The 18,433-nt window shown below is 42.8% G+C and overlaps 1 protein-coding gene across 1 annotated transcript in view; it reads left to right on the top strand.

The window, feature by feature from the left end:
* LOC143298348 (uncharacterized) overlaps positions 1-18,433 on the top strand; it is a 196,777-nt gene that overhangs the window by 23,568 nt on the left and 154,776 nt on the right. Inside the window, exon 3 of the mRNA XM_076611227.1 lies at positions 18,070-18,167. Within this exon, the coding sequence (XP_076467342.1) occupies positions 18,070-18,167 (98 nt within the window). The remainder of the gene's footprint in view (positions 1-18,069; positions 18,168-18,433) is intronic.

Genomic DNA, 18,433 nt, shown 5'->3' on the forward strand with positions numbered 1-18,433 from the left:
TGTGTGTGTGTGTGTGTGTGTGTGTGTGTGTGTGTGTTTATTTTGCTAGTCACATTTTGGTGCGTGCGTGTGTGTGTGTGTGTGTGTGTGTGTGTGTGTGTGTGTGTGTGTGTTTAGTTTGCTGGTCACATTTTGGTGTGTGTACGTAACATTTATGTAATGTGGCGTGTAATCAAAAGTGTTTTGTAAAGCACTCTGAGCAGATTTCTGGATAGTGTGTTAAAGAAGTATCGATAATTATTTATTCTTGAGTTTATCCTGAGAGCTGGAAAGAGTAATTGATTTCGCCTTTAGTTAAATAGGGTAATTTGCTTGATGTAACGAACTTCAGGGGTATTTCTAAAAGTAATATTTGTAGTAAATTACTTCGTTTTATTATAAAAAGCAAACTGCATCAGTAGATAAGCCAGAATGATATAGCTGGAGAGCATCAACCAGATTTCAAGAAATACTATTCTCTAGTAGACCATATATTTACTGACTGCTGATCAGAAACAGTTTGTGTATGATCACAAGTTGTATTTTGATTTTGTGGACATCGAAAAGGTGTTTATTTCGATTTATCAGAAATTGCCATGGTCTATTTTGTTGAAAAGTGGAATTTAAGGCAAGTTGTATCCGTGCATAAAAAAGTATGTATAGTGCAGTGAAAGCTTAAATAGTGTCATGTTTACTCCTGGAATTAATCGAGGTGACGTGTGCAGCCCGGTTTTGTTTTCTTTATCTATTAACGAGCTAACTTTAAAAATGAATGAGAATGGCCGTTATGGGGTGATTCTCGATCTTTTGAATTGTAAGTGTTACTTTTTGGAGATGATAATTATTGTTTTATTATCTACATGGTGGGCGGTCTCCAGAGACAATTGAATAGCTTGTATACAGAATCAACTAGACTTAAGAGTAAATATGAAAAGACAAACACTATTGTGTTTCGTAAAATGAGGCTATTTGGGACATAGTGAAAGGTGGATTTATGGGAATGAAAAAATACAACTATCTTGATATTCAGCTTTAGTTTTGCATGCCATGATGTTATAAACAGAGCAACCGTATTTTGTATGAATTGGATTGTAGCTCATTTATTGTTTTCTCTAAGTTGTTTGATACCCAGATGCAGCCAGTTTTGCAATATAGAGCAGAAAGTTGGGTATTGGAGAATATAGTGATACACCACCGAACACCTAATCATTTTGTTTATGGAGAAATTGGTAGGTATACAATTCATTTGAACCCATGTCTCAAATAATGTCATAATGATATCCCGGCAGTAACTAGGCCCGAAAGATAAGGACACGTCCAGCTTTGGTCAGGAAATTAGAGCAATACACCCAAAGTCGCATCTATTGTGGTACAAAACGTCACAACGGTACAAAATGTCACAATTGCGACATTTTTTACCGTCTTACGACATTTTGTACTATTGTGCGCGGTACAAAATGTCACAGCATTACAATTAGTCACATTTGTGACATTTTGTTCAACATTGTCGTATACTTATATAAACTGCGGTACAATTTGTCACACATGAATAAACCGTTCTCTGTCAGGTCTGACTCATCAGTTGTGTAAAGTACAGTTGAAAAGGTGAGTAAAAAATTACAACTATGCTGACACACATTACCCTAGTAGTCAAGATGTCCGCCTGGTGAATACAAGCTTCCAGTAATCTGCCCTCGCGCCCACTGGCTGCACTGTGTTGGCCTCTGCCTTTTTGTGTGTGATTCTGTGGTTCCCTTGTTATGATCTGGACATTTTATATATATGTGTGTGTGTGTCGTTTTTCCAGGACACCGAAGGTCGGAACAGTTTTATCATATTTATTTGCTTTTTAGAACAATTTAATAAATAATATTCGTCATTTTCGTGTTTTGATTTGCAAACTGACATAAATGAATGCTGCTCATCTTACCCTCGTTATCGCATCAGCGACCATCTTCGTCCTGCCAGCGAGACTCCCCGCCATTGGCACGTTTTTCACGTGCTCAGCTCACTTTCCGTCCGACCTCTGAACTCGCACTGAGACTGTCACCATGGTGACAACATTAACACTTTTACATCAGAGCGTTGCTGTAAAATATATACGGGCATAAACAATTCCGACTACACGATGACACGACGCAGCGCATCATCAGCCTGGGCATCAGCAGAGCAAAGACAAAAAGAGGAGCCAGAGCGGGCAGACTTCGCCGTTTGAGGGGCTCTGTCCCCTGCATTGATCGTTCTGTCTCCGATGTCAGCCATGCTGTTGCTGTGACTCACTGACAACCTCAACATTCATGTTCAAGCTGACTCCTTTACTTCCCGTGACCCTGTCCTCTCTGACACTTTTCCAAAATGTGGTGTATCTCCCGTGATTGGCTCTGGTCTGCTTTCTACCCCTTCCACACCTGTCTCAACTCCCGGACCTTTCTCTGCCTTCCCACTGTCCTTCACTACTCAGTCACCACCGTCTCCTTCCGTTGTCTGTCTGTCTGACACACCTGATTCACCATCAAATTCCTCTCAGCCTGCCTCTGATCTCTTTCATGCCTGCCTGTTCAATGCTCAGTCTGTCTGCCCTGATCAAAAGACTGACTATATTTCTGTTTATATTTTTGAAAATAACTTTGATATCATATTTCTTACCGAAACCTCGTTAAAATTACTGCTAGCGTCCGACTCGGGACAGATCTCCCTTCTCACTCTTCTCGACTTGTCAGCCGCTTTTGACACGATAGACCATTCAGTCCTTCTTTCCCGTCTTCATTTTACATTTGGTATCAACGGCACTGTTCTAAACTGGTTCAAATCTTATTTCACTGATTGATTCCAGTCTGTCATTGTTGATAACTTCCAGTCTGAACCCGTCAAAATCGAACATGGAGTCCCACAGGGATCTGATTTAGGCCCAGTGCTCTTCACACTGTACACTGCTCCTCTCGCTGAAATTATCAACCGCCATGATGTCAGTCATCATTCTTATGCTGATGACACTCAACTCCAGAAGAGTGATACCCCCGAAAAATTGTCGTCGTTCTCGCAAGAAACATCCAACTGCTTCCTGGACATTCAAAACTGGATGACTCTAAGTAAGTTACAATTGAACGCGCACAAAACTGAAGCAATGATCATAGGAACTAAACTAAAAATCTTTTCCATCACAACTGACACATTCAAACTTGGTAGTACATCCATCCCTCTTTCCAGTTCAGTCAGGAACCTCGGCGTTGTCCTTGACAACACACTGTCCATGCAAAAATTTATCAGTCAGACATGTCAGTCTTGCTACTGTCAATTGCGGCGCATCAGTTCCATCCGGAAATATCTGTCCATTGACGGAACATCTAGACTTGTCGTTTCTCTCATTCTCTCTCGCCATGACTAATGTAACTCGCTATTGTCTGGTTTGGCTGCTTCACCCATTCAGTCCTTTCAGCACATACAAAACTCTACTGCCCGAAAGAAAAGATCTGAGAACATCACTCCTCTTTTGTAACATCTCCACTGGCTCACTTTTGCAACATCTCCACTGGCTCCATGCCTCACACAGAATAAAGTACAAGATCAGCACTCAATGTTATTCATGTATTCACAAATCAGCCCCTTCCTATCACTGTTGCTGCCTTCACCTCTACACTCCATCTCGCTCACTACGATCGGCTTCGGATCCACTCTGTTTACGTATACCCAGATTCAAACACTCGACGGTTGGCCGCCGTTCTTTCTCTGTCTCTGGACCTTGCAATAGGAATGAACTTCCTCTTTCGCTTCGTCAAGTCTCCACACTCAGCTCTTTCAAGTCTGGCCTTAAAACCCACCTCTTCCCAAAATAGCCTCCCTTCCTGCCTCTTCCTTGTCTTCAGTTTCTCCAGTTTTAGAGTTATGCATGCGTGTGAATGACTGGTGCGAAAGCGCTTTGATTTGTCTCTGCACAAGATTCAGCGCTATATAAATACCATTATTATTATTCTTATTTAGTTCGATCTCCAGTTGAGTCAAACCAAAGATTTTAAAATTGATATCCCAGCATAGTTCAGAGATCACTTTGACGTAAATTGCAGATTTTGACTATTTAACAGTGTGTCATGAGTACTACTGTACCTTGTAATTTTGACTATTTAACAGTGTGTCATGGGTACTACTGTACCTTGTACGTGTAGATGACCGGTGGTCAGTGACAATGACCATTAGTCACTTAAAAAATCCAGATTTGACTCTTAACAGCTTATTTCTGTCACCAGAAAATTTCTGCATCTTGTAAAAAAACCAGATGACCAGTGGTTAGTGCTGTTCACCAGTGGTCACTTTGATGAAATTGCAGGTTTAGACTATTTAACAGCTTATTAGTGTCTCCTGTGCACTACTGTACATTGTACAATGCAGATGACCAGCGGTCAATGACAATGACGAGTTTGATGAATGTACAGATTTTGACTATTAATTTTAACAGCTTATTAGGGTATCCTGAGTTCTTCTGTACTTTGTACAATGGAGATGACCGCTGGTCAAAGGCGATCTGCATTTAATAAGGTTTATTTGCTTGTTGATTGGGGTTTAACGTGCCTTTCCGCAACCAGGCGATCTCATCACGGGTATGCTTAGACGGAGAGGGCACCCACTCAAGGATGGTGGAGCAGTTCCAGCCAACTCATCCCACACAGTCGCATTATACTGACACCGGGCCGACTAGTCCTGACACTGTTTCCTTTAGTGGCAAGCGCCGGGCGGGACAGCTGTTTTATTGCCTATTCTTAAGTCTTTGACTTGGTTTGACCCACGACCTACCGCTCTCGAGGCGGACGCCTTAACCCCAAGGCCACCGAGGCGGTTATTCAATAAGGTACAGAAATACCCAGGAGACTAAAAGAAGTTATGTGAGAGTGAAAATCTCTAATTTTACGTTTTACTAGTCAGTGAGACTAACCACAGGTCATCTGCATTATACATGGTACAGAAAATCTCTGCAGACAGCAGTAAGCTGTTAACAATCAATATCTGACATTTTAGGTCAAAATGATTGATGGAAATTGTCACTGACCCTGGTCATCTGCATTGTACAAGGTACAGAAGTACTCGGGAGACTAATAAACTGTTAAATAGTCAAAATCTGCAAATTACGTCATAGTGAGCACTGGTCCTCTGCATCGTGCCATGAACTGAAATACTAACTAGACTTAAAGAAACTGTCAAAACATGCAAGTTTACAACAAAGTGATCACTGGCACGTGCTAGAATACAAATTTTAAAGTCATTGTTTTGTCTCAGCCGGGGATGAAACTGAGGAGCTTCCACTCCTCAGGCAGACAACTTAACCACTATGCAATAATTATATGCCTGTGTGGTAGTGGTCATTGTTTACTCACCTTCTCAACTGTACCTTGCACAACTGACTAGTCAGAACCGATAGAAAACAGTCTATTAATGGGTGACAAATTCCACCGCAGTTGACATAAATATACGATAATGTGGAACAAAATGTCACAGATGTACAAATTGTGACGCTGTGACATTTTGTACCGCGCACACCGGTACAAAATGTCCAATTGCGACACTTTGTACCGTTGACATTTTGTACCGCGAACACGGTACAAAATGTCGCTCTTGTGACATTTTACTCGTTTTGACATTTTGTACAGCAACAGGCATCCGTGAAGTGGATGATAATCGACTGCGTGGTCCCAGTCTTTTCATTTAAACATTTAAGCCCATAGCACACCCAGCTCCGGTTAGGAGCCGGCCGCAGGCCGAAAATCACCTACCTCGTCCTCCCAGCCGTCAGTCCGCGACGCAAACCACTTCGCCACGGCGGCTAGTGCCTTTTATTTATTTATTTATTTTACTTTTTTTTAAAGTAAATGTTACTGATGTTTATTTCTATTCGCCCTTTCAGTGTGGGGCCATATCGATAATTCGATATTCGTATTCTCTCTCTCTCTCTCTCTCTCTCTCAAAATTGTCGAAATGTGATTTGCTCATTTCCACTCGAAACAGATTTCAGCTCTCCGATAAGAGTTGGTGTCGGAGTGAGCTGTGTAGCACGCCACTCGGGGAGGCCTGGTGTTGGTATACACCGTCACCTCACTGCCATACAGATATACCACCACAATACAGCCACTGTCATAAATCATCACACATGGATCGTGGGGGAGATTCATGACACAATTTTCTGTTGGCCTTATTTAATTAAATCCAGCATGTCACACACACACACATCACACGCGCACGCGCGCGCGCGCATACACACGCACGCGCGCGCGCGCATACACACGCATGCACAATCCGATTTCATCAGACTCAAATGTTGCGACAATATATGCCTGAACACCACTACTCTCCGCCTTGACCTCCGTTTCCTGGAACACGAAGATCAGGTGGGGTACATTGTTGAGGACACCACCACACTGTCTGTCTTAGTCCTGCTGCCCAGTTCTGCATGTTAGCAAGCGTGTATACATGCGCAAACCATTCTTATCGCTCCAGAAGAGACCGAAACTTTGCTTGACGTTGAATTATGTCTAGCAATGCATTTAATATCTTATAAGATATACAATCTGATGGGATAGGAAGAAGCTGGGGGAGGTGGTGGTAAAGGACGAAGAAACACCCTAATATTTCTACCTACAGTTGTCAAAGGACACATGCCCCTCAGGGGGCTTTATGCTCTATGGTTACTGGCAAGCGACAACTGTTTCGCTCAGTGTTATGCTCAAACTTGTTACATCGCGCGCGCTTGAGTGTGTATGAGAGAGAGAGAGAGAGAGAGAGAGAGAGAGAGAGAGTGGTCTGAAATAGCTCATTCTTTTATATGATATTGAATTTGCATATCTATTGTAAAACTGACCCTTTGGCTTTGAAGTGAAGTCTTCGATCAGTCTGCTGCAAGTAGCCATAATTTGCGTCCGAACTTTTAGATATTTTGTAGACTTAAGGTTACTGTGTAAACATTTTCAATAAATTCGGTCTCTATCGCTGAGAAAATATTTGTCAAAAAGCGGTTCACTTTTTGGGGGACACCGGATATACACATATATAATGCGTGTAACTGTATATGTACAGTAAGGACAGCACTGAGTAATACACAAGGTCATTTAAAAACAACCAGACATTACATTACATTTATCGTACATTAAAAGTGATTGATTAAATGTCCAAACTCAGACATGATGACTATAAAATCATGTGAAAAAAACAACCAATGAAAAATGCATGTTGATGCGCCAAAATAAAAGTACCCGATGACATACATGCAACTGAGACAGAAAAAAAATCCTTGTATTGTGCAGCGTTGGAAGTAACCGAACTCTGTTTATTTTGTCCACCAGAGCTGCAAACGACGTTTCTTTCCGTGACTCGTAATGACACACTGCGAGTGCTATGAGGTATCGAATATCTGTTTCGTGTATTCATCCAACAGTTTTACTCCAGTGAGAAATTCAGGTCACGGATGGCTGTTGCCAAAAGTAGAGACGGAAACAAAACGAAACATTCCAATTCTGAGGTGGAAAAAAATATGTAGAAAAAAACTCTTTCCTCTTCCTAAAAAATATTTTTATGCCTCTCTCTCAGGGGCCGTGAACAGTCTTCGAACGAGAAAATCGCATCGAAGGAGCTCGGTGAAACTTTCACATTTTTGACGGACAGCAGCAGTGCTGTTTTGCAGTTTTGCCGATAGATTGGTGAAGGACCGTGTCATCTGCTGCCTTACTATTCAGGGCTAGGTGTGGCTGCTTTTTGCCAAGAGGACCAAAGAGCAATGGGCAATGAAGCTGGCCACGTTGACTCCGCCCTGTCGTGTAGACGGTGTAGTGCTGGGTTTGCTCCTCACTCTGATGTTATGGGGCAATACACTTCTGAGGTGTGGAGATGTGAAGCGAAATCCCGGCCCTGGACCTGCGAAGACTGACTCTCTGCAGCAGTCCAGATTGACCAGCGGCGCACGGAGGACCAGTGTGGACAGGTCAGGCTCCTCTTCGGGCAGCAGGCAGTCGACCCCCACCCCCACCCCCCAAACAGTATATGGGACAGAGTTGAATCTGACCTCGTCAGTTTATCAACTCGAAGGAAATGTTATTTTATTTTGAGACTTTAATGCCAGGAGTGCTATAACACCCGACTTCAATCAAATGGATGGAGATAACAGATAACAATATGTATTCACTACCCGATGATTATATGTTCCATCCAGTCACATTTTGGTGCTCAATGGATCGCACTGTCCACAAGAATGGGGGAAAACTTAGTTCTGTTTGTACAGACATCAACCAAAGCATTCTCAATGGCAGAACATTTGGAGATTGACTCAACAAGGTTAAGGAGATGCTATACACCAAAGGGAAGTAGTGTGGTTGATTACTTTCTCTGTTCTCAAAACATTTTACAAATGTCACTGGAAGAAAGCTGATAATCTTACTCCCTATTCAGATCACTGCCCCTTGTCACTGAAGATCAGTCATTCTATCCACAGAGAGAAACTGGCCATAGGTTACGAAATAAATCACATGTTTCTGTGGAAGAAGGTGTTAGTCATGTTAACAATCCCTTTAAAGATGTTGCTTTTTCTGGGGACGAAAATTCCAAAATGATACTTAAGATAGCCCTAGCATTACCAGAAATGAATAAAAAACAACAAACAAACAAAAACAACAACCCCAAAAAACGATGAAACTATATTGATGATATTTTGAATACTCAACTTCCTAACAGTACCAGTACAGACTCTATGATTAATACAGTAATAGATGTGTGTCAGGTCAGGGGCATAGCCCTAGCTACTGGTACCATGTAACCCAGTACTGCCTGCCGCATGTGAAGCCTCCCAACGACGGACCAGGCGGAGGAGGAAACCTTTCCCAACGGCTGTGAAGGCGGAAGAGGATGACCAAAGAGCAGGGGGAGCTCTTATCCTTGGCTGGAAGTTCCCCTAGGAGAAGGAGCTCCGAAGAAAAAAACCTGCACCTGCCGACGCCGTCCTACACGTGGCAGTACCTGCACCTGTGGGACTGTGAGCGTCGGTAGGCGAGAGAGTGGGGAAGGGACTGCACAACTCCTCCCCACTAAAAAAAAAGTCACCTGTGCTGGTCAGGCAACCAGGCTAATGTCGGAACGACGAGCTAGCCCTTCAACACCCAGCTTTTCCAAGCCCTGTGGCGATGGAGAAGTGGTAACGAGGACAGGCAGAGGATGCTGCTGGCAGTTCCTAGTCACGACTCTGCACGCAGGCGGCTGTGGGGTGATGGTCGTCTGCCGTAGACTGGGGCAGATGCGGCGCCCGTATCCTCCCACAGTGTCAGAGCAGCCCTTTTTAGGGACAGCACTGCTCTTCCAACATGAGGAAGGGGAGATAAAAGGATCCCCAAACAAAGCCTGCCTCACCAAGTACCTAGTGGGAAACCACACCTACTTGGAGATCCAACAATAGCGGTCGAAAACAGAAGAAAAAAACCAGGAGTCATGCCCTGATTCTGGGTGCCTGGAATGTTCGCACCCTCTTAGACAGAGACGACAGACCAGAAAGACGCACAGCGCTCATTGCTAGAATGCATGATTGCTACCAGGTGGATATAGCAGCCCTGAGCGAAACCAGGCTTGCGGGTGAAACCCAGCTGGAGGAAGTTGGAGGGGACTACACCTTCTACTGCATCGGGAAGCCAGATGGCACCCCAAGAACCTCAGGTGTGGGCTTTGCCATACGAACCAAACTTGCACGACAGCTTGACAGCCTTCCACGTGGGATAAACGACAGGCTGATGACCCTGTATCTGAAGCTGTTCAAGGATCGTTTCGCCACAGTCATCAGCTGCTATGCCCCGACGATGACCAACCCTGATGACATCAAAGAAGCTTTCTACGAGGAGCTCAGCCGCACCATTTCAGCGGTAGACAGAAGGGACAGGCTGATCATCCTTGGGGATTTCAATGCCCGCGTCGGCGTGAACTTCTCCTCGTGGCCAAAAGTCCTAGGACAGCACGGCACTGGCAAGTGCAACTCCAACGGACTGCTTTTGCTCTCGCTCTGCGCGCAGCATGGACTGACCATTACCAACACCCTCTTCCAAAAAGCGGACAAGTACAAGAACACATGGATGCACCCCCGCTCCAAGCAATGGCACATGCTGGACTATGTGATTGTCCAGCAGAGGGATAGAGGTGATGTTTCCATTACACGCTGCATGAGAGGAGCAGTCTGTTGGTCGGACCATCGCCTGGTACGCAACAAGATGAACATCAGACTTGCACGCAAGCTCCAACCAGCCAGGCAGAAACCCCCTAGGAAGCTGAACATCCACCGCCTCCCTATCACCAAGGACGTGCTGCAGCAGCAAATCCAAGTAGCTCTCCAAGAAATTCCTGCATCGACTGATGTAGAAGAGGTATGGAGCACCTTTAGAGATGCTGTGTACACAGCAGCAGCTGATACACTCGGCTTTGTACAGAGGAGCCACAAAGACTGGTTTGACGAGAACGACTCTGGAATCTCCAAGCTCCTGAACACACTGCATATACAGCATCAGGATCATATTTCCGATAAAGACTGCCAGAGGAAGGAGAACCAGTTCTTGCAAACCAAGCAACTTGTACAGAAGAGGCTGCGTGAGATGAAGAACACCTGGTGGGAGAGAAAGACTGAAGAGTTTCAGTCTGCTGCTGATGCTCATGACATGAAGACCTTTCATGATGGTCTCCGAGCTGTGTTTGGGCCGAGAGTCACAGGATCAACCCCTGTCCGAGCCTTGGACCAGACCACCCTCCTGACAGACAAGAAAGACATCCTTGCCCGCTAGGCAGAACACTTCAACACCCTCCTCAACAGAGACTCGTCTGTATCAGACGAGGCAATTGCAGCCCTCCCACAGCTACCAGTCAGTGACTCGCTAGCTGCCCCTCCCACCAAGGTCGAGACCCAGAAGGCCCTGAAGCTGACAACGTCAGGAAAAGCACCAAGAGCAGATGGAATCCAGGCTGACATCTACAAGTATGGAGGCGAGGTGCTGACAGACAAGCTGGCCGCCCTGTTCCAGTCTATCTGGGAGAGAGGGGAGGTCCCACAGGATTTCAAGGATCCTTCTATTGTCCACATTTACAAACGGAAGGGAGACAAAACATCCTGCGATAACCACCGTGGAATCTCTCTCCTCTGCATCGCCGGCAAAATTTTCGCCCGCATCATACTGAACAGACTGGTTGACCATGTCTCCATCACAGTCATCCCTGAAGCACAGTGTGGCTTCCGCTCACACAGGGGAACATGTGACGTGGTGTTTGCCGTACACCAGATGCAAGAGAAGTGCCGTGAGCAGAACAAGGAGCTCCACATGGTCTTTGTAGACCTGACTAAGGCCTTGGACACAGTGAACCGCCGTGGTCTGTGGAAGATCCTCCTAAACTTCGGCTGCCCAGAGAGCCTAATCCAGCTGATTGCGTCTTTCCACGATGGCATGCAGGCGAGAGTACAGGAAAATAATGACATGTCGGATCCGTTCCCTGTGGTAAATGGAGTGAAACAGGGCTGCGACCTGGCACCCACACTGTTCTCCATTCTCTTCTCTGCCATGCTGATTGACGCCTTCCAAGACTGTGACCGGGGCATCTACATTCAGTTTCGCACAGATGGCAAACTTTTCAACTTGCAGCGACTCCACGCCAGGTCCAGGGTGTTTGAGGCACTGTTGAGAGAATTCCTCTTCGCTGATGACTCAGCAAGACCGAGTCCATGTACCAACCAGCTAGCTCACAGAACGCCAGTGCCTTCCCCCCACCTACAATCAAGATCAATGACACAGAGATCAAGTCAGTGGACAAGTTTTGCTACCTGGGCAGCACCCTATGCAGCAACGGAGCCCTTGATGCAGAAGTGACGCTGCGCATTGCCAAGGCCAGCTCCGCCTTTGGCAGACTCAACAACAGGCTGTGGAACAACAAAGGCATCAGGCTCAGCATCAAGATGAAAACCTACAGAGCTGTTGTGCCAACCACCTTGTTGTACTGCTGTGAAACATGGACGACGTATCGCCGTCACATTCAACAACTTGAGCAGTTTCACCAGAGATGCCTACGAAAGATCCTCGGCATAAAGTGCATTGACAGGGTCTCCAACCTCCAGGTCCTAGAGAAGAGCGGCCTGCCCAGCATCGAAAACCTGCTGATCCAGTGCCAGCTATACTGGACAGGACACGTTGTCTGCATGACGGACAGCAGGATCCCGAAGATGCTTTTGTATGGCCAGCTGAAGTAAGGCCACCGTGAACGTGGAAGACCCTGCAAGCGCTTCAAGGACACCTTGAAGACAAACCTCAGAGCCTGTGACATAGACATCGCTTCCTGGGAAACTGATGCCCTTGACCGCTGTCGCTGGAGGATGCTGTGCTCTAGTGGCATAAAGTCGTTTGAAAACAAGAGAACGCTGGCAGTTAAGGAGAAGCGTGAGCGAAGGAAGCAGGGCTCAACTTCTGGAGACGTTTTCCTTTGCAACACCTGTGGGAAGTGCTGCGTATCCAGAATCGGCCTCTTCTCCCATATGAGGACACACACCGACAGATAAGCCTGCCTGCCTACTCATCCGTCGGACCGACGGGAGACTCCATCATCAGATGAATTTACATAAATATTGCAAGAAGCAGCAAAGAAAGAAAAAAGTCTTACATGCAGAATTAAAAGTCTAAGGAGATTAGGCGACATAATAACAGATGGTTTGACAAAGAATGTTTACAGTGCAAAGAATTTAAATCTGTTTTAAATGGTTTGAACAGAAACCCGTTTAACAAAAATCTACACCACAAATACTTTCATAAGAGAAAACTATAACAAAATGACTGAGAAAAAAAGGAGAATTAAAAAAGAAAAAAGAAAAAAATCATTAGAAAGTGTTCTGTATTAAATATGATATATAAGACAAGCTTCGGAGAAAGAAAAGAAGAAAGGCATGCGAGCGGGATCGAACCATGCATGTTCAGTTCCAAAGCAAGCAGACCAATCCCCACTGCTGTGGTGCATCTGACATCATTTGACGAAATTTGATAGTCAAAGCAATGTTTTTGTTTTCTTCTTAGATGGATAAGTAGACGTGATTGTACTGGCCGTAATAATGCCGTTCAATCGTGTTTTTTGTGTGTTTTTTTTATCTAGATTATTCTTTCATTTCGGCAGTAAAGGAGACGTTGCAAGCACATCGCAACACATGGTAGATCTCTACATCTGCATGAACCAGTCTGCAACGGACTGAAAGAAACAATCAATTCACTTTTTTTTTAACTCACTTGTGTAAACAAAGTGAGTCTCTGTTATAACACAGTAGTTGGTTGTGTGTGTGTGTGTGTGTGTGTGTGTGTGTGTGAACTTCAACATTGCCATTTTCTCTATAAATACTTTGTCTGCCAACACCAAATTTGGCCTAAACATGGTCGGAAAAATATCTTCAGTCATACCAATATTGGCTGTACGTCTCCCGAATTTAACCGTATTTCCGGATCATTAACGGTTTATTTCGTTGATGGTTGTTCCTGATTCCGAAAAGTCTGTTACCCTTTTGCAGGTGCCTGAACGAAGGCAATGTTTTGTAAGAAGGCACCATGACCTCGTTTTTCTTGTTCGCAATTAAAAGCAAAGAAATCAAATTCTGGACAGAACACATACAGTGACACTAACTACATTATTGACGGATATACTACATTTGAATATTCTATCTAGAGTGGACACTGAAGTAACTAGAATGAACATAAAAGAAAATCTGAATAAACCATTTCAATGAGTTAAGGTCAGCCTTGTCTACACTGCATGGTCTGTGCAGATCTTGACGAAACATGTTGCAAAGCCTGACGCGATGGCAAAGTCTCTTTTATTGCCGAATTAAAAGAATTTCTTAAATAAGCATGGATGAACAGAAAAGATAAATTGTATGGATGGTGTCGAAGTTTCTCAGTAAAGAGTTGTCGTGCACGGATCTCTGCAGATCTATATATATAAAAAAGGGGCACTTATTGCATTGTTTTTGAGGCGATGGAAACGTCTCCTTTACCTTGGACTTGAAGGAAATTCTTAAATGCCCGAAACATACCAACATAACATGATTTAAACGGCGTTATCACTTCGATCACCCTTGTCGATTTATTCCGCCAAAAGTACATGCTTAAATAATAATTTTTAAACGTCATTGTTGAACCTGCATTAGCCTAATGCTTAAAACCACTCATTCTCGACCCGAACATCCATGCTGTGAAGCCTTTTTTTTTAACGCTAAGGTTTACCTGATTACTGTGACGAATAGAGAACACATTTCAATAAACTGATTTTTATAAGTTTTTCTTATTATTATTATTATTGTTAATATTATTTTCATCGTAGTAGTAGTAGTAGTGGTAGTATCATTATTAATTTATTATTACTATCATTATTATTTTTAAGTGTGTATCATGAGTGAGTCTTGAAGGCCTTGCCTTTATTCTTTTATGTTTACTCCAGTTAATTCAGTGTCCACTTTATGATATTCATATGCAGTATACACATTGATGGTGCAGGTAGTATCATTGTATGTGTTTCTTTCCTTTTAACCGTGAACAAGAAAAACGAGGTCATGTCGTCTCTTACCAAACCCAAACTAGCTTCTAGCAACTCAGTGGGAAGCAGTTTTTAGAATTTTCGGATTTCGGACCGAATGTAAATGAAATAAACCGTTAATTATCCGGAAGTACGGCTTAATTCGGGAGAGTTACAACGTATTATTGGTATGACTGTGAAGATTTTTTTCTTATTATGTTTGAGCCAAATTTGGTATTGGTATTTGGCAGACTTCTAGAGAAAATGGCAATGTTAAAGTTTACAACGGACACACAGACAGACATCAGAAATGAGATAATTAAAGCTGTCTTACCAGACCTACTTCCTACAATCAAAACAGAACTTGGTTATGTTCTAAACTGGATGTTTTCCGGATTTTTGGAAAATGGGATATCTATCCCAGTTCATAAAGAGGGCGATAAATCAAACCCAAAGAATTATGGATTAAATAGCTATCAATTGTTCTTTAAGTAATATACTTTGCCTAATCCACAAAGGCAGATTAAATGATTATTAGAGAATCAAACAAGTTACTTGTAAAGGAACAGGCTACATTTAGAAAAGGTTTTAGAACTACGGACCATATTTTTGTGTTGAAAAAGTAGTTGATTACACCATAAATAAAATCGAAAGAACAGATCACACGCATGTTTCGTAGACTTCAAAAAAGCTTTTGATAGCATTTCACACGCAGGTAGGATCACAAAACTATAACAAAAAATAATATGAAAAAAAGAAAAGGTATACGAGGTATGTGCTTCAATTTGATAAAAAGTATGTATACAGACACAAACGTTTGCACACGTAATGAAAATGGATTCTCCCCTTCATCTTCGTTCACAGAGGAGTACTACAGGGAAATACACTGAGCCCCACATCATTCAATATATTTATAAATGATATTGTTGATTGGCTCCATGATAACGATTCGCCAGCAATTAGTCTTTCTCAAAATAAAAGTATCTCTTGTATTTTAAATGCTGATGACTTAGTACCATTTTCAAAATCTAAACATGGCCTGCAGTTAAAACTAAACCAGTTACACTTGTATTGTAAGCAATGGGGAATTCAAATTAATAGAGAAAGCAGTCATATTTTCGAGATCAGAACCACGAGCTCAAATATTTTTAAAATGTGGAACAGAAGTCATAGAAACAACTCAACAGTATAAATATTTGGGAATCATATTCCATAAATCAGGTAATTCTGAAAAGGCTACGGAACAACTGGGAAAGCAAGGTAATGAAGCATATCATATTCTTAAAAGAACTTTCAAGAATAAAAACAAGCATACATGTATCAAAATTGTTTGATAGTCTCGTTTCACTAATACTAACGTATGGAGCAGAAATATGGTTCCCTAATTTGTGAAAAAGTAGATGATACTTTTACCTTTGACAAACTATATAACCATTGTCTCATGAACAAATTTCCACATTAGTATGTTCATTTAAACTCTTTAAAACAAATATTGGGAGTCCACAAAAAAGCCACAAATTTAGCTATACTTGAAAGTGATTAGTTAAATTACAAAATTTTGGTTTCACTTAACAGAGGCATGAGCAAATTCGTACATCAAACTTGTGTATGGCGACTTGCTTACAGAGGAAACAAAACAGCGAACATGGATTAACTTTGTTGGAATTATATCACAAAATATTGGTTTAAGACACGTTTTGAATAATCAGTCAATATTCAATATTCACAGACTTAGCCACGTTATAATGAATAAACTAGAATATGGATATGTTTCATATTGGAAGAGAAACAAATCTGAAAATAATTCTAAACTACTGTTTTGTAATAAAATCACTCATAAATACAGAACCGAAACTTATTTGCTTGAAGGATATCTTAACAATAAAAACCACAACCAATCATTGTGCAAATCAAAAATATCCTGTCATGATCTAGCAATAGAAAAAGGTAGATATTTCAACATTCCGAAAGAAGTGACATTATGTTTAGAAAGGAAACAATGTTTACAATGTTAAACAATAGAGGATGAATATCATTTCTTAAATGACTGCGAATTATACTTCTTCTTCTTCCGCGTTCTCTGGCCACGCTAGATTTTCAGTCCGGTCAGGACGGCGAAGTCCGCGGTCCGTCGCAGGGACCCCGCCGATCCCCTCAGTTTCTCCTGGAGCTCCGAAGGGCTGGGCCGTGCCTGGCGTCTCAGAGCATCGAAGGTGGGGCAGGATTGCAGGATATGGGAGGGGGCCTGTGTCACAAGGGCACTGGTCAGTATGTGATATCTTCAGACGGTAGAGATGGGAGAGGAGGAATATATCATACAAAGAAATTAAAAATAGAATCCATACACAAAATTAAAAAATACCTTCCAAAGATTATTAAACCCAGTCAGCTAATACTGGAAGACAAACTTCTGGGACTGTTTGGATAATTTATCAGTAACTGCTGCCAAAAACACCATAGCATACAGGAGTATTTCAATCTCTTGTTCAATATTTATCTGTTATTATCATTACTTGTTTTACTTTTTGTGCGTGATACATGTGACTTTGCATGCGTGTCTTGTTAAGGTTTAATTGACATTTAAATTTGATTCTGATTCTAATTCTGATTCGGACAACACAACTGTTGCGTGTTACGTGAGCACAAAATGGGGGGCACACTGAGCTCTCAACAAGACATATAACGGCAGTGCCAACCTTGGGGTAGGCGCTTGCAGCAGGTAGAAGACCTTACAGTAGGACACCCTTCAGTGGTCTCCACAGATGGTGGTTCTTTTTGCTACGGGGTCAATAGAAGACTGAATTTCTGTCGCACCGGTTTCAGACCCGGAAGCTTGGGCAGCGAATGCTTTTTCTCTGGACTGGAGCAAGCTGAGCAGTTATACTTTTCCATACTTCCTGATCCTGCCCTACGTGGTTCGGAAAACCGGGTCGGAACCTAAGGCGTTCTCAGTTCCTTAGCTGCTTGATTCTGAGAGCTCATGAGGCACGCATTATTATTAAAAGCAAAGAGACGTCTTATCACTGAGCTGCCGTGAAATTTTAGCCAAGAGGAGTAAACAAGTGGGCCTGGTTTACATAGTTTGAAAGACATGGTAAGTATATTTAACCAAACTGGGAGTATATTACAAACTCCTCATTTCAGCGTGCAAAGATCTCACTAGAAGGGCAAAAAACGCATTGTTGTGTATCACGAAAAGAGTATATTCACCAGAGAATACTTCCCTGAATCTGTTTCTGAAAATGTTTGATTTCCAAGTGCAGCCAGTTGAAAATATGCATATCCCAAATGACGATGTATGCGGTGAAACTTATTGATATCCGTAAATTCTGCTGTTTAGTGCGTACGATATTGGCTTAGATTGATACAGATGGATGAAAATAGAATACATTTCAAAACATAAAATGCTGTTTGAATTGGATGCGAGAGAAAAGAAAAATCGGATAACTGATGTACGTACTTGTCTGTGCGGGGGCTGAACTAGAAAGCACTTACACAGTGTAATTATGATACGTGTTGTATTGGTGGTAACAGTGCTGATGGCTAGTGTGTGTGGTGCAGGCCAGCCGGATGGGGCAACATGACCGTGCCACCACCATGGAAGGGACAGACTACTTCGTCAACCCCGAACCTGTGCCCTTCATGCCCTCCAACTTCATGTGAGTACTGTCAATTACCTCAGTGTCCGCCATCAAACACATCATGACTTCTGCTGTCCTCTTGGCTGTGATACATTGGCCATGAACGAACGACTTGGCTACACAGCTCGTACTAATATTTTATGACATTCTTGGCCGTGTAGGAGAAAGAGCACCATCATACTCTAGTCAGGCCTGATGTTGATACATCAGAATGCGTTGACCACTGTCCAGCATCCTTCATGACATGTGCAGTAGTCGCTGTCTGTCATCTTCTGTGACAAAAA

This window comes from Babylonia areolata, chromosome 23, assembly GCF_041734735.1.
Source record: "Babylonia areolata isolate BAREFJ2019XMU chromosome 23, ASM4173473v1, whole genome shotgun sequence".
Lineage (NCBI taxonomy): Eukaryota > Metazoa > Mollusca > Gastropoda > Neogastropoda > Buccinidae > Babylonia > Babylonia areolata.